The sequence below is a fragment of the Erythrolamprus reginae genome, unplaced genomic scaffold (genome assembly GCF_031021105.1).
Source record: "Erythrolamprus reginae isolate rEryReg1 unplaced genomic scaffold, rEryReg1.hap1 H_18, whole genome shotgun sequence".
Classification (NCBI taxonomy): Eukaryota; Metazoa; Chordata; class Lepidosauria; order Squamata; family Dipsadidae; genus Erythrolamprus; species Erythrolamprus reginae.
This window is the reverse complement of record NW_027248471.1, coordinates 49,437-71,738: the sequence shown is the minus strand read 5'-3', so window position 1 is coordinate 71,738 and position 22,302 is coordinate 49,437. Positions and strand designations below refer to the sequence as shown.

At 44.0% G+C, this 22,302-nt stretch overlaps 1 protein-coding gene and 1 pseudogene across 1 annotated transcript; one reads left to right on the top strand and one right to left on the bottom strand.

The window, feature by feature from the left end:
- Window positions 1–263: 263 nt before the first annotated feature.
- On the top strand, window positions 264–6,864 carry LOC139155370 (olfactory receptor 14I1-like; annotated as a pseudogene).
- An 11,785-nt stretch (window positions 6,865–18,649) lies between these two features.
- On the bottom strand, window positions 18,650–19,603 carry LOC139155390 (olfactory receptor 14A16-like). Its single transcript, XM_070730521.1, has one exon. It carries the CDS (start codon window positions 19,601–19,603, stop codon window positions 18,650–18,652), a length of 954 nt encoding a protein of 317 aa, XP_070586622.1.
- Window positions 19,604–22,302: the final 2,699 nt, after the last annotated feature.

Sequence of the window (22,302 nt, the reverse complement as noted above, 5' to 3'; positions counted from 1 at the left end):
AATATTGTTAATTATTTTATTAGTCATTTTGTCACTAATATATTCCTTACTCACACATTTATCTGAATTTGCATAAAAATCTTGAAAACATGCTTTCCTAATCAATCTCCAATACCTATTTTATAACTTTCAAGTCGCCCGCATTTACCAGAAGTGTTCAGATTCAAATGCAAATGTGATTTTATAAGAGGCTTTGATTTTAATATTTATCTTTTTGTTTTCTTGCAGCTGATGCATTTGCTATTGGCAATTAATTTTAAGAAATGGCAAATCAATCATTCATCTCTGAATTTCTGCTCCTTGAATTCTCAGCAATCCGAGAGCTGCAAATTGCACATTTCTGTTTATTTCTGACTTTATATTTGGCAACCCTAACAGGGAATCTTCTTATCATCTCTGCAGTGGCTTTTGATTACCGTCTCCATACACCCATGTATTTCTTTCTAATGAATTTGGCCATCCAGGACATTGCTTCTGTCTCAGTTCTTATCCCCAAAATCACGATCAATTATGTCTTGAACAATTCCCACAGCCGACTTACCGGCCGGTGGGGTTTGCGGCGATCGGCGGGGGATGGAGGCCGCCATGTTGGGGGGCGGAGTCACGGCACCCACGTCGGGTGCCGTGACCACGTGGTGCGGTGCGTGGGCACCGATTGGCCGGGCGAGTGGAGGCAGCCCTATAAGAGGGGGCTGCCTTGTGGCGCAGCAGTCTCGCCCGGAGCATCGTGAGGCGAGGCTGCTGCTGCTGCTGCCGGCTCGTGGCTGCGTCATTCGGGCTGCGTCACAGGCCCGAAGGCCGGGTAGCAGCCGATCGTCGAGGGACACTCGGCGGGGCACCTCTGCGGCTTGAAGAGCCGCGATCGGCGGCTGGAGAGGCAGTTCGCTTCGGCGACACCCCGTCAGGGTTTGGAGGCGCAGTTTGAACGGTGTTGATGGCGGGGGGAGGGAACAGCCGCACAGGGGCCCGGCGGCGGGCTGCAAGGGGGCAGGCCGGTGGGTTAGGCACCCCCCCCATCGAGCCCCGCCGCACCGGGAGAAGGAGGGCGCCCAAGCGGGCATGGAGCGAGGCCTCAGGGGCAGGGCCTGCCGGGAGGCAGGCTAATGAGGAGGGCCCCAGGGGGGTGGCGACCCCCCGGGGGGCGCACGAGGGGCCGAAGGGGAGCTTCAGTGGGGGCGAGGGGTCCCCGCCAGGGCCGGGCCCCGCCCGTGGATCCACTGGGGGCCCCAGGGGTGTTTTCGGGCGCAGAGGAGGGGCCTCTCAGCGGTATTGAATCAGGTTTCTCGGAAGCAGAGGCATCTGCTGCACGGCCTGCCAGGAGGGGGCAGGGGGCGAGGGATTCACTTTCTGTTTCCTCACGTATACTGTCTTCATTACTCGAGAAACTGGAAGAGAGGCCAAAGAAGCGGGGCAGGTCTCGTCGGGGCCGGGCCACGCAAGTTGCCAGCGCAGATGGGTCTCGGAGCTCATCAGAGTCGGCTGGGAGCCCACAGAGATCCCACGAGGACCGGCATGCGCAGTCAAAGACCAAGCGGAGGAAGGCCAGCAGGATGGTGTCCGGCTCTGAGGAGGCTGACGACGACTCCTCTCACTGGGGTGAGTGCCCTGTGCCTAGGCACCGGTGGTCCCTCCCAAGAGGGCCTCGTGGCAGGCTACGGGCTACAAAACGCACGACACGGGGGGGTCAGAGGACCTGGCGCTCCCGCACAGCTGCGCAAGTTTGGAGGAGGGGGCGTAGAAGGGCGGTGGCTAGGAGGCACAAACGGAAGAGGGATACCTCAAGGGACAGCTCAGGGTCAACCACCTCGGGGTCTACCAGTACTTCTTTTGACAGCGATAATCCTTTCGCGCCGGGCCTACCAGACACTCCGCTCAGTATGCACATGTCCCAGTCCCTCAAGCGTAAAATTTGGCGGGGCGCTTACGTGGACATGTTTCAGATTTTGCTACCGGTAAAGTCTAAGAAGGAGAAGGATAAAAAGGGCAAGAAGGGGTCGGATGACCCAAAAGGCACCAAAATGGACAAGGGAATTCTGTCGTGGGCGTATGCATTTTTGGCCTACCACTCTGTGGTGGTAGAAGATGATGTCCATAAGACACATGAGCTCATCTTGTACATGAACATGATTCTGAGAGCGTATCAGGAGTTTGGGGGGGAGGCTTGGAAGCGATATGACGAGGATTTCCGCAGGTTCGCCGCCCACAACAGGCACTGGCCGTGGGATATGCGGCATAACGATTTGTGGCTTCAGGCCACGCAGCAAGCGTCAACTCCGGCCAGTGGGCGAACACCCACGGGTCATCTGCTCTTAACAACGGGCAAGGAGGCAACTCTTCCCCGCCCGGCGGTGGGGACGGGGACCCCGGCCTCCGGCCAACGCAGCACGGCTGGGTCGTCCTTTCGAGGCCAGCCGTACTGTTACGAGTACGGCGCTAGAGGGGCCTGTTCCAGGGCATATTGTCGTTTTCGCCACGCCTGCGCCTTGTGTAGTGGCAGACACCCGACCTCCGCTTGTTACAGGGGACGGGGTGGGGCCGGCTCCAAGGACGCCGGGACCCCCGCCAAACCCCAACCTGGGGGAGCTCAAGGTAAGGGGCCCAACCCCCGTTAGATTGGACAGGTTGCAGCATTGGCTCACCGGCTACCGCCCCAAGAAGGGTGCGGATTTCCTGCTCGCGGGGTTTACTGCGGGTTTCAGGATCCCGTACGGGGGGCCGCGCAGGGCCTGCATGGCGGACAATTTGAGGTCTGTGGCAGGTATGGGCCACGTAGTGCGGGACAAAATTATGAAGGAGGTGCGCGAGGGCCGGGTTTTGGGCCCCTTTTTGGAGCCCCCCCTGCCCTTCCTGCAGGTGTCCCCACTCGGTGTGGTGCCTAAGAGGGCCGCGGGTGAGTTTAGGCTTATACATCACCTGTCGTTCCCCCCTGGTGAATCGGTGAACGACCACATTCCCGAGGAGCTCTGCTCGGTGCGCTACACACCATTCGAGACGGCTGTCGCGATGGTCCGGGCGTGCGGAGTGGGGGCGCTGATGGGGAAGTGTGATATCAAATCGGCCTTCCGGCTTTTGCCCATTCACCCGGGGGATTTCGACTTGTTGGGTTTCCAGTTCGAGGGCGGGTTCTTTGTTGATAGAGCCTTGCCAATGGGTTGTTCTATATCCTGCTCGTTGTTTGAGAAGTTTAGTTCATTTTTGGAGTGGGCACATGTTAAAAGTATGGGCTTCGCGTCTGTAGTACATTATTTGGATGATTTTCTATTCGCGGGGCCGGCGGGCGCCGTCAATTGTCAGCAGGGAATGTTGGGTTTCCAGGCTTTATGCGCGGATTTAGGCGTACCTTTGGCTCACGAAAAGACCGAGGGGCCTTCGACCAAACTGACATTTTTAGGCATCGAGGTGGACTCCGTTGCACAAACGTGTAGGCTACCCGGTGACAAACTGACTAGACTCAAGGAAGCGGTGAGGGTCGCACGAGCCGCAAAGAAGGTGACTCTGAGACAGGTGCAGGAGCTGGCTGGCCTGCTGAATTTTGCTTGTCGGGTGATTGCGCCAGGAAGGGCCTTTATGTTTAGACTGTACAGGGCAACGGTTGGCGCGTCAAAACCGCACCACAGGATCAGGTTATCGAAGAGTGTTAGGGAGGACCTCGTGGTGTGGCAAGGGTTTCTGGACGGGTACAACGGTGTGTCATTGTGGAGGCAGGATATGCTGCTGAAAGCGGACTTTCAAGTGAAGTCCGATGCGGCGGGCACGACCGGCTTTGGAGTGGTGTGGCAGAGCAAATGGTTCCGGGCTGACTGGCCCCAGGAGTGGTGCGGAGGGGCCATCTGTAGGGATTTGACATTTCTGGAGCTATTCCCAATAGTCGTGGCCATTGAGTTGTGGGCATCTAGTTTTGCCGGTAGGACAGTCCACTTTTGGTGTGACAATATGGCGGTAGTACACGTAGTGAATACTCTTTCCTCTAGGAACGAACGGGTTATGGGCTTGGTCCGGCATATGGTTATGAGATGCCTTGCCAACAATATGCTTTTCCGGGCACATCATGTTCCAGGGGTAAGAAACGGGGTGGCTGACGCTCTGTCCAGGGGGCAGTTGGCTAGGTTCCGGCTGCTTGCCCCACAGGCCGAGGAGTACCCGGAAGCAGCCCCACAGCATCTGTGGCTGATTGGAGGGCCGACGTAAGCAAGGCCATGGATTTGTCCATAGCTCCCAGCACCAGGAGAGCATACCAGCGGGCAGGTAGGGAATTTTGGGCTTTTCGTCATGATAGGAGATACGATCAGCTCTGGCCGGCCCCGGTCGAACACCTGCTCGAATTTTGCGCGCTTGACCGCCGCCGTGGGTTGTCTGCCCGGACGATTAGGGGCAAGTTGGCAGGCCTGGCCTTCGTGGCCAAGTCTCGGGGCTTTGCGGACACCACAGGGGATTTCAGGATTAGAAAGACATTAGAGGGTTGGATCAGGGAGAAAGGTCAGGCCCAGGGTGACAGCAGGCGTCCCCTAAAGCTCACCCACTTGATGGGGCTTTACGAGCTGTGGGGTCGGCTCTGCCGCTCTGATTATGAGGCGTCACTGTACCACGCCGCGGCGGTGACCTTGTTTTTCGGGGCTTTTCGGGTTAGCGAGGTTCTAGCAGCTTCCAGAGCCGATAGCTCCGGCCAGGCGTTCACCACAAGGGATATCAAGTTAGGTCGTAGCTCGGTGTCCTTGAGGTTGCGACGGTCCAAGACCGACCAGAGGGGTAGAGGTGTGACGGTCCAACTTTCCCGGGCCAACAACCGGCGGGTATGCCCGGTGGCCGCGCTGGGGGCGTATTGGGCCCACAGGGGTGTAGAGCCGGGTTTTTTGTTTTGTCATGTGTCCGGGGAACCCCTGACCAGGTACCAGTTCTGGGCTGTCACGTCCAAGGCGCTGGCACGGCTGGGCTTGGACCCCAGACGTTACGGGACTCACTCATTCAGAATAGGTGCAGCGTCGTTGGCAGCAGTCGAAGGTTTCAGCAGGCTGGATATAAAGACAGTGGGCCGCTGGAGATCTGGGGCCTTCCGGACGTACATCCGCCCCTAGGTGAGTGGGGCGGGGTGGGGGGGAGGCGCCGGGCCGCCAGTCTGATGCTGCTCTGCTTCCTCCCTTTCTCTAGCCCGACGATTTGACTGGCGCCGCAGAATCCTGATATGTGGCCACAGCATGGTGCACTGGGCCGAGCGGAGGGCCCGTGAGACGACGCCCGGCACGAATTTGGAGATCGATCGAGCGGTGGTTCAGTGGCTGGGCCGACGAGGCCTACGTTGGCGGGAAGTTCTTCCACTGTTGTTCGACAGTGGAAGGGTGCGAGGGGTGCCGGGCTGTTTGGTATTGCACGTCGGTGGGAACGATCTGGGAGCGATGACAGGTGTAGAGCTGCTGTGGCACATTTGGGAGAGTTTGCAGGTGATCTGGGAGCGGTGGCCAGATACGTGTGTGTGGTGGTCCAACATCCTGCCCAGGAGGAGTTGGCGGCAGGCTAGAAGCCCTAGCGCAGTGGATAAGGCTAGAAAGAGGGTAAACAGGAGGTTAAGAAGTGGGTGATTCAGGCTGGGGGTGGAGTGATAGACCATCCAGACATCAGGGCATCCCTCATAGACTTGTACAGGCAGGACGGGGTACACTTGACCGATAGTGGGAACGATAAATTTATAGCCGACCTGCAGAGGTGCCTGCACATATATGTGCAGGGGGGGGGGAGCAGGGGGAATAAATTAAAATTTCACCCCCTGCTGTGGCCGATAGGGGGCGGAAAATAAAATAAATAGCAACTGGTGAGCTCCTTTTGGGGCACCTCTACTGAGGTGAGGGGCGAGCTCCTTCTCGGATTACAGGGCTCGACCGGCCTGGGTCCGGGGAGTGAGTCGCTCCTGTGGCTCGCTGGCTGGAGTTTAACGTAGACCAGTAGCGAGCCATCCCACACGCCAGGTGTGGCGTAGTAAGGGTGCAGGGGGTAGGTGTAGTTTAACATGACCCGCACCCAGTTTCAAGGAGTTTTCGCCCCAGGGTTGCTGTCTGAATTGGGCATGTTATTCCGCCCCCATTTGATTTTGCACCCTGCAGGTCATGTGGGGTTAATGTTTTTAAATAAGTTAATAAGTTAAGAATTAAGTTGTTGAATAAAAGTGACCCCGTTATACCCACACCTTGTGTCCGACTATTACTCCGCCTGCGCCGCAATAGATACATTTCTTATTCTGGATGTGTTGCTCAAGTCCTTTTTTTTATCTCCTTTGTAGGATGTGATATTGCACTTCTTACAGTCATGGGCTATGATCGCTATGTTGCCATTTGCAACCCTTTGCAATATGAACTTATAATGAATAAGAGAGCTTGCAAGCAAATGGTTGGAATTGTATGGATTGCTGGTTTCCTCTATGGTGGGTTACATACTGGTGGCACTTTTGCATCACCTTTCTGTTCCAATGTTGTTAATCAGTTCTTCTGTGAAATCCCACGGTTGCTTTAACTTGCTTGCTCAGATTTATTCCTAGCTGAAACCGGAGCTCTCATTTTTAGTGCTCTAACTGGGGTTGGCATCCTTATTTTCATTATTGTTACCTATATACAGATCTTCTCTGCTGTCTTGAGAATTCCTTCTGTTCAAGCAAGGAAAAAGGCATTGTCCACCTGTCTACCTCATGTCATTGTTCTCTCTGTATTTGTAACTATTAGCAGTTTTGCTTATCTTAGAACCCCACCTCAAAAACCTTCCCACTTGGATTTGGCAATAACTATAACATACTCCATTATTCCACCTCTGCTAAATCCATTGATTTATAGCTTGAGAAATAAAGAAATAAAAAATGCTTTATCAAAGCTGTTACATTTCTGAGATTCTTCTAAGAATATCATGTTCATTTTTGTTTAGCTATGAATCTGTCATTATGTAGCCTTTATATTAGGAAATGGGTGTCAAATTTAATTTCAGCAATAACTGTGACATGCATAAAATTTATAAAATCTTATTAATTTACTGGAGTGGTATGCAACTTTGAAATAATAATCTCTCTTTATGCATATATGTATTTATGAATTTATTCAATTTTTTATGCCGGCCTTCTCCTTAGATTCAGAGCAGCTTACAACATGTTAGCAATAGCACTTTTTAACAGAGCCAGCCTATTGCCCCAACAATCCAAGCCCTCATTTTACCCACCTTGGAAGGATGGAAGGCTGAGTCAACCTTGAGCCAGTGATGAGATTTGAATCGCTGATCTGCAGATCTAGCAGTCAGACTTAGTGGTCTACAGTACTGCACTTTACCCACTGCGCCATCTCACCTCATATGTATATGTGTATCTTTTGTGTGTATGTGTTTGTTTTTATGTATGTATATATATCTATATATGTATAAGTGTATATGTGTGTGAGTGTGTACATACCATGTTTTCCCCAAAATAAGACCCTGCCTTATATTTTTTCTGAACCCTGAAATAAGCACTTATTCTATGCACTTATTGGGGTTATTATGATGGTATGTCTTATTTTAGGGGAAATGGGGAACACACACACACACGCACGAACACAAATAAACTTTCTATCTCTTTGTCTATTGAGATTCTAAGTCATCCAGTTCATCATTGTGAACTGAAGAAGCTTCTTGGATGAGAAGAGAAATGACTTCAGGCAAAACAGTTGCCTTTCAAAAAATCACTTTTGGGTCTCTCTCTCTCTCTCTTCATATTCCCCCCCACTGATTTTTTTTTCAGAAAGGAAATATGTCGATGCCCTCATTTCCTCTCAGTGAGTAAGTTATTTGGTCTCTTATTAGTCTGCGGAGAGGGGCGGCATACAAATGTAAATAAGCATAAACATTAGAGTTGAAATATTGCTTATATCACAAGAGTCATTACTATAATGTTATTGACTCCTATAATTTCTTGCACCAGCGATTTAAAAATGTTGTAGGAGTTCTATTTTACCACTACCTAGGCAGAAAGATTTTTAAAAAATCACAAATCTAAATCACAAAGATTTTAATATCTAATGTTCTAAATTCTTCCTGGTTATAAACAAAATCATTTGAAATGATGTTATTCTGCCATTGGAAATGAAATAATCTTTGAATTAAGAGTCATATTTTTAGTTATTTGAAATAATTCAATCCTAACCCTAATTCTCACCCTAATTCATGTACTTTTAACTTTTAACATGCTCTTTCTTTTAAAAAGTGATGGAACAATGTATGCTCACCCTGTAACAGAGTATTTAAGTTTGGTTGGAAACAATGAAGAGAATAATCAAAGTTCATTTCATGGATAATTCATTTAAAATCAAGAAATAAATCTGGAGGAAGGGAGGCAATAAACATATTTTATATGTTAGAGAGATAGGAGATTTTGGAAAAAGAGGGATGATCATGATGGGTAAGAGTTTGAGGAATATTTTAACTGCTGTGTAATGATAATAAAACCATCCACTTAGGGAAGGATTTAGAGGGTGGAAGGGAAGTAGGAAGGAAGGAGTGAAAGGGGAGAGAGTGGAAAAAGTGTAGAAAGAAGGAGGAAAGAGAAGGGAGTAGTAGAAGAAGGGAGTAGAAGAAAGGAGAAGGAATAAGTAAGTAGGTAGCAGAGGTGGAATAGCTGCCTGAGATAGAAAGAAGGAATTGGAAGGAAGAAAAATGGATACAGATGAAATAATATGAAGCAAACCTAGAATGTGATTTAGTTTATTGTATTTGAATAACAATATATGTACATTAAGCTGTATTGAAGTTATATGAAGCTGTATATTGATGGTGGAGAAAACATACTTTTCACAAAGGAGTTAAGATTCATTTTTCCCTGTAATATAAGCAGTCTAGAATTACATCAGTAATAAATGGACCTTAAAAGTTAATAAATAATATAGCGCCGGTGGACTTACCCACCGGCAGCGTTTGCAGGAGGGTCGGGGGAGACATTGGACTCCCCATGGCGGCCGCCATTTTGATTTTCGGCCGAAATCTCACGAGACGAGATTTCGGCCGAAAGTCAGGCCCACGTGGCCTGACATGCTGTGGAAGCCGGGCGGGGCTTGCTGGCCCTATATAAGGGCTTGCAGGCCCTGGGCCAAGCCTTTTCACCCGGATTTCTACAGCTGAACAGACACCCACCCGTCCTTCCCTATTTTGCAGTGTGCTACTTGGGGTCGCCCCTAGGGGGGCCGAATGGGAATTTTTTGCGGCTTTGCTCCTTAGGCCAGGCCGTTTTTTCGCCCATTCCACACTGGGGAGATGGATGTGCGGTTAGGGGGTGTTTGCACCTTTTTAGGCTGATTGGCTTACCTTTGGTCATTTGGGTAGGCAGGTTAGGGGCGGAAATCTGGGTGGTGGTTTAGCAACTGCGCGTTCTCCCTTGGGCATCTTTGGGGATGATTGACAGGTTCTCTCCAAGCTCATGGTGGGGTGCTACCTGAGCAGTTGGGGGGAACCTGTCTTTGGGTCCCGCACATTGAAGTCCCCGGGTAGGGGTGAGCCGGCAGGACCCCCCTCATGCAAGAGCATGGCAGGGTCTCAGGTGAGGGAGAGGTCCCTCACCTGGACTAGCATCGAGCTACGCCCATAGTTGCCCAGGAATGTTTATTGCTACGTCATTTCCGCCCCGGAAGTATTTGTTTGACCCTGCAGGTCCACTGTTTTGGGTCATAGTTAAGCATGTTGATTTATGCAAATTTATGCTAATTTAATTAAATAAATTATGCTAATTTATTATTAATAAAAATGACCCAGTTTAAATCCAGCTCTGGTGTCCGTGTCGTTACTCCGTCTCTTCTGCAAAATAAGATAACAGAGATTTCATGTCTTCAGAAGAATGAATTATGACCAAAAATGTCTTCAAATGGGATGAATAAATAATGTTATGCTTGTCATTTTTAACACATTCACAAACACAGGGAGAAATATTCTAATGAATACACATTCACAAATACAGTGAAAAACACTAAAGTATGTAGGGAAAAACTATCTGCATATCCTGGTCTATATTTTAACAGGCTTTTTCTGCCCGTTTCCAAAGTATTTTTAAAAAATGTTCCTATTGAAGGATCATTGTTTCAAAGATTAACATATGTTTCTGATTCAATATTAAGAACAAATGCTTGAAATAAATAAAAAATAAATTGTTAGGTTAGGTATATTTCTTCTATGGCATATTTACAATCTGAATTGAGGGTTTAATATACTGAATATATGGTTTAATTATCAACAATAATTTATATAGCTCAATGAATTAAAGTAATGACAAAATCAGCAGAAATATGCTATTGAATAAACATTAGTTATTATGAAAAAACAATTAATCAAAATACAAGAAACATATATTTTTCTGTTGTTTAGACAAAAACGCTGAATAAAGGTACTGGAAGGTCACCCTCGTTCTGTTCTATTTTTCTTTTCTTTTAGGGAAAGTATTATTTTGAATCATTCTTGTATCATTATAAATTATACTGAAGAATGCATATACTATATACTGAACAACACATAATAAAAACTAAAGTCCTGCATAAGGGGGGGGATTTCCCTGAGTTGAAGGTCAGAGGTTCATTAATTTAGTCCATTGAAACAAAAAAGAAAAACAATCAAAAGTAAGATGGAACTGCTGGAAGAAAAAGTTGATACCATTCAAGAGAAAAATTCTTTGACTCGTAGGAATTTAGAAGATGTTATTGGTCAACTTGACATCGAGTGTCCCTCATATAACCTTACATTCCAGAATATTGTAGAAGAGAAGGAAGAAAATCTAGCAACAAAAATGTAGAAATCCTGGCAGAAATTCTGCAAATTGACCCCCAGGAAACTATAAGGGAGATTAATGAAATTTACTGGGTTCACAATTTCTATGCAAGAAAACATCATCTGCTGAGAAGTTCATGTGAAATTTGTAAGGAGAGTAGTACAAGATGATTCAACTTCGGAGGGTATCAACCAATGTTCCCTCTAATTTTTTTCCGGTGTGGGCGGAAAAGTATAGTGTCTGAGCGGCAGTCCCTTTGGGACTGGGCGGCATAGAAGTGTAAATAATAAATAAATAAATAAATAAATAAATAAATAAATAAATAAATAAATAAATAAATAAATAAATAAATAAGTAAATAAATAAATAAATAAATAAAATTCCCTTCTTTTTTATTAAAATAAATTAATAATAAAACAAAACCAAAATCTATTACTATTATTACTATCTTCTCCTCTTTTTCAATCCCTGTCTCCTCCCCCCTTGTGTGTGTGTGTGTGTGTGTGTGTGAACTCTTGAACCATTTCCAATGACAGGTGAGCTATTGGAAATGGTTCAAGAGTTCACCCCCCACCCCACCCCATACACACAAACGGCTGGGGTTTTTTTTCTCTCTTATTATTCGGGTGCTTTTTACCATATGCTTTAAATCAAGAGTCATTTCTCTCTCTTTCTCTCTCCCCCTTGCTCTCTTTCTCTCTCTCTTGCTTTCTTTCTCACTCTTTCTTTCTTTCTATCTATCTATCTCTCTTTCTTTCTTTCTCTTCTCTCTCTTGCTATCTCTCTCTCCACCCCTTTTGCTCTCTCTCTCTTTCTCACTTACTTTCTCTCCCCCCTCTCTCTGTCAGTGAGGGGGCTGCAAGAGCGCTTTCTCCGAGCGCTTCAGGAATGCCTGCCCTGCCTCTAGTGCAGCCCCCTTGCTGAAAGGTCCGGGACGAAAGTGCTCCCAGCGAAGGGGCTGCGAGAGGGGCAGGGCAGGCATTCCCGAAGCCCGCGGAGAAAACCCTCTCTCGCAGCCCCCTGGCTGGGAGCGCAGATGAGGAGAAGAAGCCGCAGCCACTGCCATGGGAGAAGTCGCACCCCAAGGCAGGAGGTGGCGGAGGAAAAGAGGGGGTGGATTGGGCGGGCAGGGGCAGGGCAGAGAGGCCAGGGGTGCGAGGGGGCCGGATGCACCATGGGGAGGCAGGGGCGGCCACAGCTCCCTTTCTTTCTACTACCGGCGCCTCCCCACCCCTGCCCCCCTGCGGGCTGGCAGGGGTATGGGGAGCATGCGCCCGTGGAAAAGGGTGTGTGTGTGGGTATTTTGGAGTGCACGTGTGCGCATGCGTGCAGCTTACGGGGAACGCTGGTATCAATTGAAAGGGAAGTTTTTAGAAAAATTATGGACTGTGCAGGGATGAATAGGTTGACTTTGAATCTTAAATATAAACAAAATTCTGATTATTATAAAATTTTGGGAAGTTTTATGATTGGATAGAAAATTAAAAAATATTTAAGTATTAATAATTAGTTATTTTTGGAAAAACTGAGACAAGAGAATTAGTGTTAAATATTGAAAGCCAGATGGCAAAGATAAGAAATGGTGGTAGTACTATATAATGATATAACACAAAACTTAGTTATTGATATTAGTTTAAACATATAGAATTTCATTTTATAGAATATGTGATGTATTATGAGAAGTTTCCTTTATCCTAGATACATATAGAATCTCTATTAGTTATATGATAGGTGAATATTGGATTAATTAGTTTAATTGAGATATAAAAGTTTGACTTAAGATTTGGATAAAAGAGATTTTGTTATAGCTTATATTGATGCAATGTAATGTCTTATTGTAAGATGGAGAAAAAAACTTTTTATTTAAAGATTAGGACCACAGGCATCCAGCCATCTATTGTGGGAGGACGAGTGCCTCTGGAGGCATTTGAGAATGGATTGGATGTGGCAGAGTCACTCTGAAGGTGTCTGGAGTTGCTGGCTGTGAAGGGAGGAGGGATATGTGGAAGGCAATTCCTTATTCCTAGTCCAGTTTACAGACTCCCAAGAAGGGCATACTGCACAAGGCAGGTGGAGGCCGACTGGATGTGCACAGTCAAATGGACATTCGCCAGAGCTGCACTCCAGATTCTTTCCAAATTGATTCCTTTCTTGCAGTCCGCAGCCAGTGCAGAACTGGGCTCTTGGGGAGGGAGGCATGCAGCTTAGGATGGGGATGTCAGGTGCTTCTTCATTTGCAAATGTCTCCCTGCCTCATCTGCAATCTGGGGGCAAGGAATGTTACTTCTATTGTGTCCCACTCCCCCCCCCCATATCCAGAGGAGGATTTCATACAGATCCCTTTTACAGGCTTTCTGGGTGAGAGGAGCATGCAGTGTCAACCCTCCTCTATCCAGGAAGACAGCCGATGAATTCGCTGCATAACCTACAGGACACCAGTGACCATTCTCCTTCCCCTTTTTGCAGGGTGCAGTGATCCACTCCACCCACCCTCATCCTGGACTTCCTTCTGCCTCTTACTTCCCCTTCACCGGTCTTCTTAGTTCTGGGTTGCTTCTCTCTTAGGTTAGTTTCCATCCATTGCTTCTTATCTTGTCTTTTGATTCTTTGGAAAATAGCTTGACACCCTCATCCTTGTAGGAATTTTTAAAATATTGGGACAGTTCTATTATGTCACCTCCTAATTCTTCTTTCTATTAGACTAAATATACCCAATTCTTGCTACCATTCTTTATATGTTTTAGCCTCAGTCCCCAAACCATTTGTGTTGCTCTCCTCTGCACTCTTTCGAGTTTCAATATTTATTATTATTATTATTATTATTATTATTATTATTATTATTATTTATTAGATTTGTATGCTGTCCCTCTCCGAGGACTCGGAGCAGCTCACAACAAGAAAATATTATGATGACTAGAATTGAATGTAGTGTTTCATTACTAGTATTAGTATTAATGTTGGAACTGATGGTGGTAAAATTAGCAGTATTAATTGTATTTCCATATTAACTTTCTAATATTCAAAAGTACCTTATGAATGATGATAATTTTAAAGGAGTGTCAAACTCAATTTCATTGAGGGCTGCATCAGGATTGTGGATGTCCTTGGGGGACTGGGTTGGCTGCAGTTGACTCGTGGTCTTGGATGACTGGTGAGCAGGGCTGGGGGGAGTGGCCAACTCAATGTCACTTATGTTAGGGCATAGGACCAGGGTGGATATTTGGGCTTGCTTACTGGAGGAGCTTCACTGACCCTCGCAGGCTACATGAGGGTCTACCAGATGACTTGGGTGTCAGGCATGCAGCCCTTGAGTTCCCAAAGCAATGAGCCCCACAGCCCAGCCCTGAGGGCACATCCAGCCATGCTTCCTTCCTTCTTAAGGCTGTTGCTGCTGTGCTTGCTTTCCTTGTGTGGACTGGGCTTTCCAGACTTGGGGGGGGAGGGACAACGGGGCTTTTGCTGGAGAGGGCTGCCATGAGGTGGGGCAAGTTGAGGCAGATGGCAGGACAATAGCCTGGCTGCAAGGCCCAGATGTGCATGGGTAGATATCACATGTAAAAGCTCTGGGTCTGGGCTTGGGTGGGGTAGAGTGGGGAGGGATCCTAGCTGCCTCCTCAGGATACAGGCTCTCCACTCTTCCCATCATGGGTGGGGTGATGGGCAAGAGGATGATCTCATGTATGGCACAGTTGAAAGAGGTTTGGCAGGGGTGAGCCCTGTGGTGGTGGCTGCGGGCGAGGCACATGATTTGGTTCACCAGGTGGCCAAATGTGGCTGACTGCCCCATCCCAACTGTAGCAGCCACAGGCAAACAAAAACAAATTGTGTGAGAGATGTGGGGAAGGAGGCATGTGATTCAGCCCATTGGGCAACCTTGTGTTTGACAATTCCTGCACCATAATATAAGTATTTTATACATTTCTTCTACTTCTGCAAAAAAATAGAACTAATAACTAATATATACATTTCTTCTTTAAAAGAACAAGAGTATGAAGGGATACAACACAATTAGCATTCAATTTATAGATGCTGATCTGATATCTAAATAAATATTTATTTGTTGTAAGCTTTCCGGTATTCTATCGAAGCATAGTAAAACATAGAAATCAGTATATCTGATGCTGTAGGAGAGCTGGATATGTGCCTCGGGTGTGCAAAATCACCACTAACCATAAATAGACAAAAGATTAGGAGATGATTTAAAGATGAATTCCGCTTCCCTTGAATAGATGATATTTGCAAAATAGTTCTAAAAATCTTTACATATGAAAACACAATTACAGAAAAAAAGAGCTCTCAACAAAAAACAAAGATTTTTGAATTGCAACATAAGAGACAGAAGATATCTTGAGCACCTGGAGGATTTCACAAAAGAACTGATTCACAATTCTGGAACAGGACTTCACTATTCCTGTAAAAAGTATTGCATTAAAAAAAAACACACACACACAGCAAAAAAAAAAAAATCTATGCACTGGTCACCATTTGGATGTAGGCATGTTTTGTTCATTATAACCTCATAATTCAATAGATTGCAGATGGCTACACAATAATCAAAAGCTATGACACCTAGGACAAAGAAATGACATGATTTAAAAAAAGAGAAATAAAATCTATTTTAAAGTGGCAGAATTTTGATAAAGGTATTTTTCTTTATTACTATTTCTGTATCTTTATTGATATCCTTATATTCTATCACATAGACCAATGGTTCTCAATTTGTGGTCAAGGGACTCCTGGGGTATTGTTATGTCAATACAGGAGGTCTGCAAAGTTTGCAGAAATGTTATAATTTAAATCTTGCATTAGATTTTTATGGTTTATGGCCATGGTCTATAACAACAAAATGTAATTAAAGTGATCTGTGGTGAAAAAAGATTGAGAACCACTGCCCTAGACCAACTGAGAAAAAAGCAGGGAACAGTTGCTTTACCTGGCACCCTATTTTTCAGACTTTGAGTCCCTTTGACTTGTAGGTGACTTCATGCTTTTAAAAACTTTTTGTTATTAGTAAAAAGATCTCATTGTGCTTCCCAGATTTCCCAGATTTGGGTTCACTGTTGAACCTGTAATACGTTGGCCATCTTCTCTGAAACTCAACCTGCATCATTCCAGGCAACTTCAAATCCCTCCAACCAAATCTGTTTAGCAGCTTAAAACTACCCATTTCTTTTCAGGATCACTAACCAATTTGCTTCTTTCCTTCTTCCCTTTATTTCCAAATTTGTAAGAACCAAAGCTGTCTACATTTTAGGTTGCTGACTCTTAATACTTCCATTCCTCCTCTTTGCATTGTGGTTGACAAAATGTCTCTCCCCCCTTTCACATTCAATCTCTTTTGTCAACTCTGTATACCTCCTTCTTTTTACAGGAAAGAGAAGGTGAGAGGGAAGATTATTATTTATTGTGATCTCAGGCTTGGGTGTAATGTACAAATGCTACAAAGCAATGTGTAATGGCAGGCTGCCACACATTTCTTTGCTGTTGATTCACAGCTATTCCACACCTTGTATCTCCATTGCATATTTTAACAGTAAAAGAAAGATAGAAATTATTTTAAGTTGTTCCCATAGTTTAAAGCATATTTTACTGGTCCTTACTGGTAAAATAACTCCAATTAATCATAAATTACATTGAGGCGGAAGCAATTAAATTCTATTTGATATCAGCCTGAGTATACAGAGCAAAATGACAAAGATAAGGAATATCTTTAAAAGTGTACCATATAAGACACATCATTTTCCTCCCTAAAAGAGGCTGATAATTTGGTTGCATCTTATACTCTGAATGTAACTTTTTTTCAAAGCTCCCCAACCACCAGCCCTAACTAGGTGCTACAATCTTCCCTGCTCTTACCTTGCAGGTTCTTTCATTGTTATTCTCTGTGAAGAAAGTTTTCCAAGCCCTATGTCTTTGCAGGGTATTTTTTTATTGTTCTAACTTGCTCTGAATAGTTTCTTTCCAGCCAGAATCAGGTGCTAACAATGTTCCCAGCTCTTACCGGCTTGCAAGTTTTTTCATTGTTACTCTCTCTGAATAAGGTTTTTTTAAAGCCCTAACCAGGGGATAAAATAATATGCTGAAACTGTTCTGCCTGACCGGCCTCAAGCAATGATTAATGGTCCAGAAAAGAAGGTCAAACACACACGTGGATAGTTAATCAGCAAACTTCTATTTAAACAGTAAAGAAAAAAGACTAAAGCAAATGGTCCTTACTTTCAGGAGAAACCAAGAGGATTCGTTGCAAAATTCAATCAGCTATAAAGTTCAGTGAAAAGCCAACCCATACAAAAGTCACGGAGCAGAAATAGTCCAAGAGTCTCTGAATATTCACAGCACAAAAGCAGCAGCTTGTCCCAGAGTGTTCAACTCCCCCAACGCTGAAGTACAATCCACGAGCAGGAACTTCAGAGCAGGAACAAACCACAAACCACCCAGATAATCAGCCACAGTTTGCCTTGGCCCTGTTCCCTTTTTATGCTGTTTAGCCCTCATTAAGGGAACCACACCCAGCCCAGGTGTGTTTCTCCTACTTCTTAAAGCGACCCCTTCTTTGTAAGGCCCTACGGCTGCGTAAATTGATGTATTGTCCTGCAGATGAGCTGAGAGAAGATAAACTGTCTGACGAATTGCCAGCCCCTTCCCCTGAACTGTCTGCCAATTCGTCCTGGCTCTCTGCCCCATCTTCCTGACTGCTGGCTACATTTTCCTGGCTGTCAGCTGCATCATCCTGGCTGTCAGCCAGGCTTTCACAGTCACTGTGTGCCGCGTCTCCCCCATCTGTGGGGGCAACAGCTGGCCCAGGCCCAAACACAACAGAAACTGACCAGATTAAGGACGCTAGCCAAATGAATATCTGGTAAACAGATTCTTTCCCCTATTTTCCTCCTCAAAAACTAAGGTGTGTTTTATACTCCAGTGCATCTTATACTCCAAAAATATAGTAATCTAACATAAAATATATGAAGAACAAAAGTAGGATGTATAGTTTCAGACTTTTACCAATACAATATGCATTATTTTTGGTCAAAATAAAATAACTAAACTCTACAGTTTGTTGAATATTTAAATAATGTATTTACGTACCATCAAGATCATACAAATTTCTGTATACTATATTATCTCAGCTGATCCTATAAATGATCTTTTAAAGTGAAAATTTATGTTGTCTATGTATCTAACTACCTACCAATACCCATCCATTGTTTCAGACTGATAATTATCATATTTACCTAAAGGATTCGTTAGATATAAATGAACTAAAATTAAAAGGATTAAAAATATCAAAGAAATATGACAATGATCATATGCCAATAATGAACTTATAATTTGAAAATTAATAAAAAAAGAACAGATTGAAATATTGTGGGGATTTGAATACAAACTGATGGTCTAGGCTTATAATATGCTGGTTTTAATTGCCACTGTAAACAAGAAAATTAGTATAATTGTTGTAATTAAGAAAGCCAGCATTAAATTTATATTTAAAGAAATGTATCTACTTACAGCAGTATAATCTGACATTTTTTCCCATTTATATCTACTATGTGATGAAAATAATAAGATATGGATTCATTTCTCCTTTTGAGAAAAAGTGTATAAAATTTAACACCAGAGTTAGTGTTCACCTGTATTACTTTGTGTAGTAATGCTGATCTGAGACAATAATATTTTTACTAGATTAATGCTTATAGAGTGTAAGCTGCCCAGAATTGTAAACAAATGTTTTAAAAACAATCCAAAACAAGGCTGCATAATAGCACTACAGTTTTCTTAATGTTGAAAGGATAAAGCCTATCATACTAATATAATTCCACTTAATTTATCAATTGATATCCATAATAAAATGTGAATCACTTTATTTATTGTATTTAAATAGTCAATCAATTTAAAGTATTTACTAAACTACACAAGTTGAGAAATTTGTGGCAGGTTCTTGAAATAAATATTGATTATCAGCTTCCTGAATGCCATTTTGAGTTCTTTGTTCCTCATAGTATAGATCAGTGGATTCATGACTGGTGGCACTACACAGTAAAACATAGAAATCAGTATATCTGAAGTTGAAGTTGAGCTAGATATGGGTCTTAGGTATGCAAAATTACCACTTATCAGAAACAGACAAATGACTGTGAGGTGGGGTAAGCAAGTAGAGAAGGCTTTATGCTCTCCATGGGTAGATCGGATCCTCAACACTGCTCTGAAGATCTGAACATAAGAAAAAATAATTAGAACAAAATAGAAAAAAGCTAAAATAGAACCAAATGTTAGAGCCCAGACTACTGCAACATAGGAATCAGAGCAAGAGATCTTGAGCAGCTGAGGGATTTCACAAAAGAACTGATTAATGATTCTGGAACAGAAGTTCACTGTAAATAAGTTTTGTGTATAAAGTATTGCATAGAAAAGGCCAGCCAGCCATGCACTGGTTGCCATTTGGATGCAGGCTTTTTTATTCAGTATAATCTCATAATGCAATGGATTGCAGATGGCTACATAACGATCATAGGCCATGACACCCAGGAGAAAGAAATGAGACAGCATGAAGAAAACAAGGAAGAAAACTTGACAAAAACATCCAGAGTAAGAAATGGCTTCCGTGTTCATCAAGGAATTCAGCATCGACTTGGGAACTGTAACCGAAATGGAGCCAAAATCTTGCAAGGATAGATTGAGTAGAAAAAAATACATGGGTGAATGGAGCTGATGGCTATAAACAATTACAATGATGATGATGAGATTTTCAATGAAGGCTACCACATAAATTATTAAAAAGACAATGATATGGAATATTTGGAGCTCCTCAGTATCAGGGAATCCAAGCAGAAGGAATTCACTAACTTTCGATTTATTTTCCATTTTTCTTTTTAGACTTCAGAATTTGTAACAGGAGATAAAAAACATCAGATGTATTTCTCATGTATCAATGGCAGTAGTCAACAGTGAATGAAATGCTATTCAAAGATGTTCCTTTAATCAGGGAGTTCTAGTTTAAAAGCAGAGGTTTATCTATAGGATATTTGTCAGGGGGCTGATTTCTCAAGAGCTTAATTTTTTTAGAGCTATAACTCCATGTGGGAAAATATGTTTAGAGTTTTATTCATGTTTCTTTTTGTCTATATATTCTATTTTCTTATTTGTATAAAGAAATTAAGAAATGATCTGAAATAAAACAGAGAAAACTGTAAAAAGGTGAAAATTACCATTCTGAAGCTATGTATGTATCTGGATAGGCAGATAGAGACCTATATATTTGTTTTGTCATAAATATTTATTGTTTTAAAATTTACTTAAATTGAAGCTGTAATTTTTTAAAGTTCCAATTCAGGTTGGCAATCTTCTCTGTAGTGGATAAAGTTAGCCTCCAAGGATGGGAAAATACTGCCCTTTTACCAATCACAACTGAGTTTGAAGTATAAAAGTGTCCCCCTACTGTCACTTCTCCTCTTTTGATTCAGTCCTACCATAAAGGACTTGCATTCTTCCATCCTTGAAGGACTCCACATCTTCCAAGTATCCTGATTCAATCCTTTTCTGTGAGTTATTGACATCTGATATCTGTCATAGAGTGGGTTGTGGGATGATAAGGGCTCTGACCCACCCGCCCGGAATGCCTTCAGCCAAAGGCCTGCCTTTGAACTAATGTGCCAAATTCCAGCTGTTGAGGTAACATGGCTAAGCCCATCTATCAACACTAAATCAGGTTGCAGGGCTAGCCACTGTTAATAATAGGAGGGAGAGAGGACCAATTGATTGCTGCTGAGTGATCTTGTCACAAAAGCTATGTTCCTTTCCCTTCTGGCTAGAGCCAGTGCTCTGATAGCTGGCTTGGCACCATCCAATCTCTCCATCATGCATGGGTGAAAAAGGAGTGAAGAGGGAATTTTTCAGCAGGCCAGCTTCAGCGCTTGCCACCAAAAGCTGTTGATCACTTCTTTGGCCTTCTCATGTCATCAAGGTCCACTATTGGCCGCCAAGACATGTATCATCTGCCAGAGTTGCCACCAACTGTAGCCCCTGCACACTCAACAATCAGTTGGAAGGTGGGCTCACATGATTGCTGGTCAGGCGCCATGTCACCAGAGGCTGCTGGGGGGAAGCCTCATCTCATTACAGCCAACTTGGTCATTCAAAGATGACCTGCTGTCAGACATTTTAATTAGTCACTGGGCTCCAATAAGTCCTGAGGGACATTGGTAATCTAAATGAACTTCACCCAAATAAATAAACTTCACAAACAAACAAACAAACAAACAAACAATCAAACAAACAAACAAACAAACAAACAAACAAACATACAAACAGTCTCCAAGTCCCTTCCTTGTCTATCTTCCTGGTTTGGAGATTTCAGGGGTTTTTTTAGTTCTTTAGTTCATGTGCGTATGAGTATATTGTGTTTGCTATGCGATAAACATTAAAGTCTGACCATCTTCCCTTACCAAAAGAGGGGGAATGACAGTAGAGGGACACTTTTATACTTCAGACTCGGTCCTGATTCACTAAAGGGTATTGTCTTCCCATCCTTGGAGGCTAGCTCCACCCTATGAGAAGGGGTATATCAGGTGGCACCAATGCCCATTTTCTTCATTATTGTTACAAAAAGGTAATATCTCATTCCTAATAATCCCTTCTTTTCAAGAGAGAAAAAAGGCATAATCTACTTGTCTATTTTATGTTGTGATTTATTTTTAATCATTGTGTATTTTGCTTATGATAGGCCCCCATCTCTGATGTGTGTCTCTCTGTGTGCGTCCCCTTAAATATATCAATCAGAGATGGGGATCATAAGCAAAGTACAAAATACACAATGATTAAAATACAGAGAAAATTGTAGCATGAAATAGGCATCTCCCTGACCTAACAGGATCCAGATAATTTCCAATCCAAAACTCACTGGAGCTGTAAGGCAGCAACTTTTTCCATTGTCTTCCCTAGAAAGGAAAGGTCAAAAATTATATAAAAATTGTTCAATCAGGCTGGGTTAAATTATGTTTTCTTGAGGAGGGCTGGATTATCCTCCTTTATTGGTATCAGAAACACCCTCCTTTGTAGCAATGTGTTAATTAACACCTGGACCCACAGAAGACTTTCACTAACCAGGAGCAAGTAGTTGCCTTGACAGCCTAAGGACCTTGTCAACTTCCTCAGGTCTAACAGGAAACTGTTAAACTGTTCATAGATAATCAGGTAACTCTATTCTCCAACCATCCTAAATGGAAATGTCCCACCCTTGGACAGACCCAAGTGATTTTATCCATCATTTTTCAAATCCATTTTATCCAACCAATTTTTTGCACAGCCATGTAACCCATGGGGGTTTGGGGAGTGTTGGACCAGGAGACACCCCACAGGTGCAATCTGATCCAGGGCCTCAGCTGCATAATATTCCAGGCTGAGACTACAAGGAAGGAATTCTGGGAGTTGAAATCCACTAGTCTTAAAGCTGTCAAGTTTAAGACTTGTGGACCTCAACTACCATTCCTGAGCTAGCATGGCTGGGATTTGAAATCCACTAGTCTTAGTCTTTTTTTCCAGTAGCCTGGAAAAGCATCAGGCCC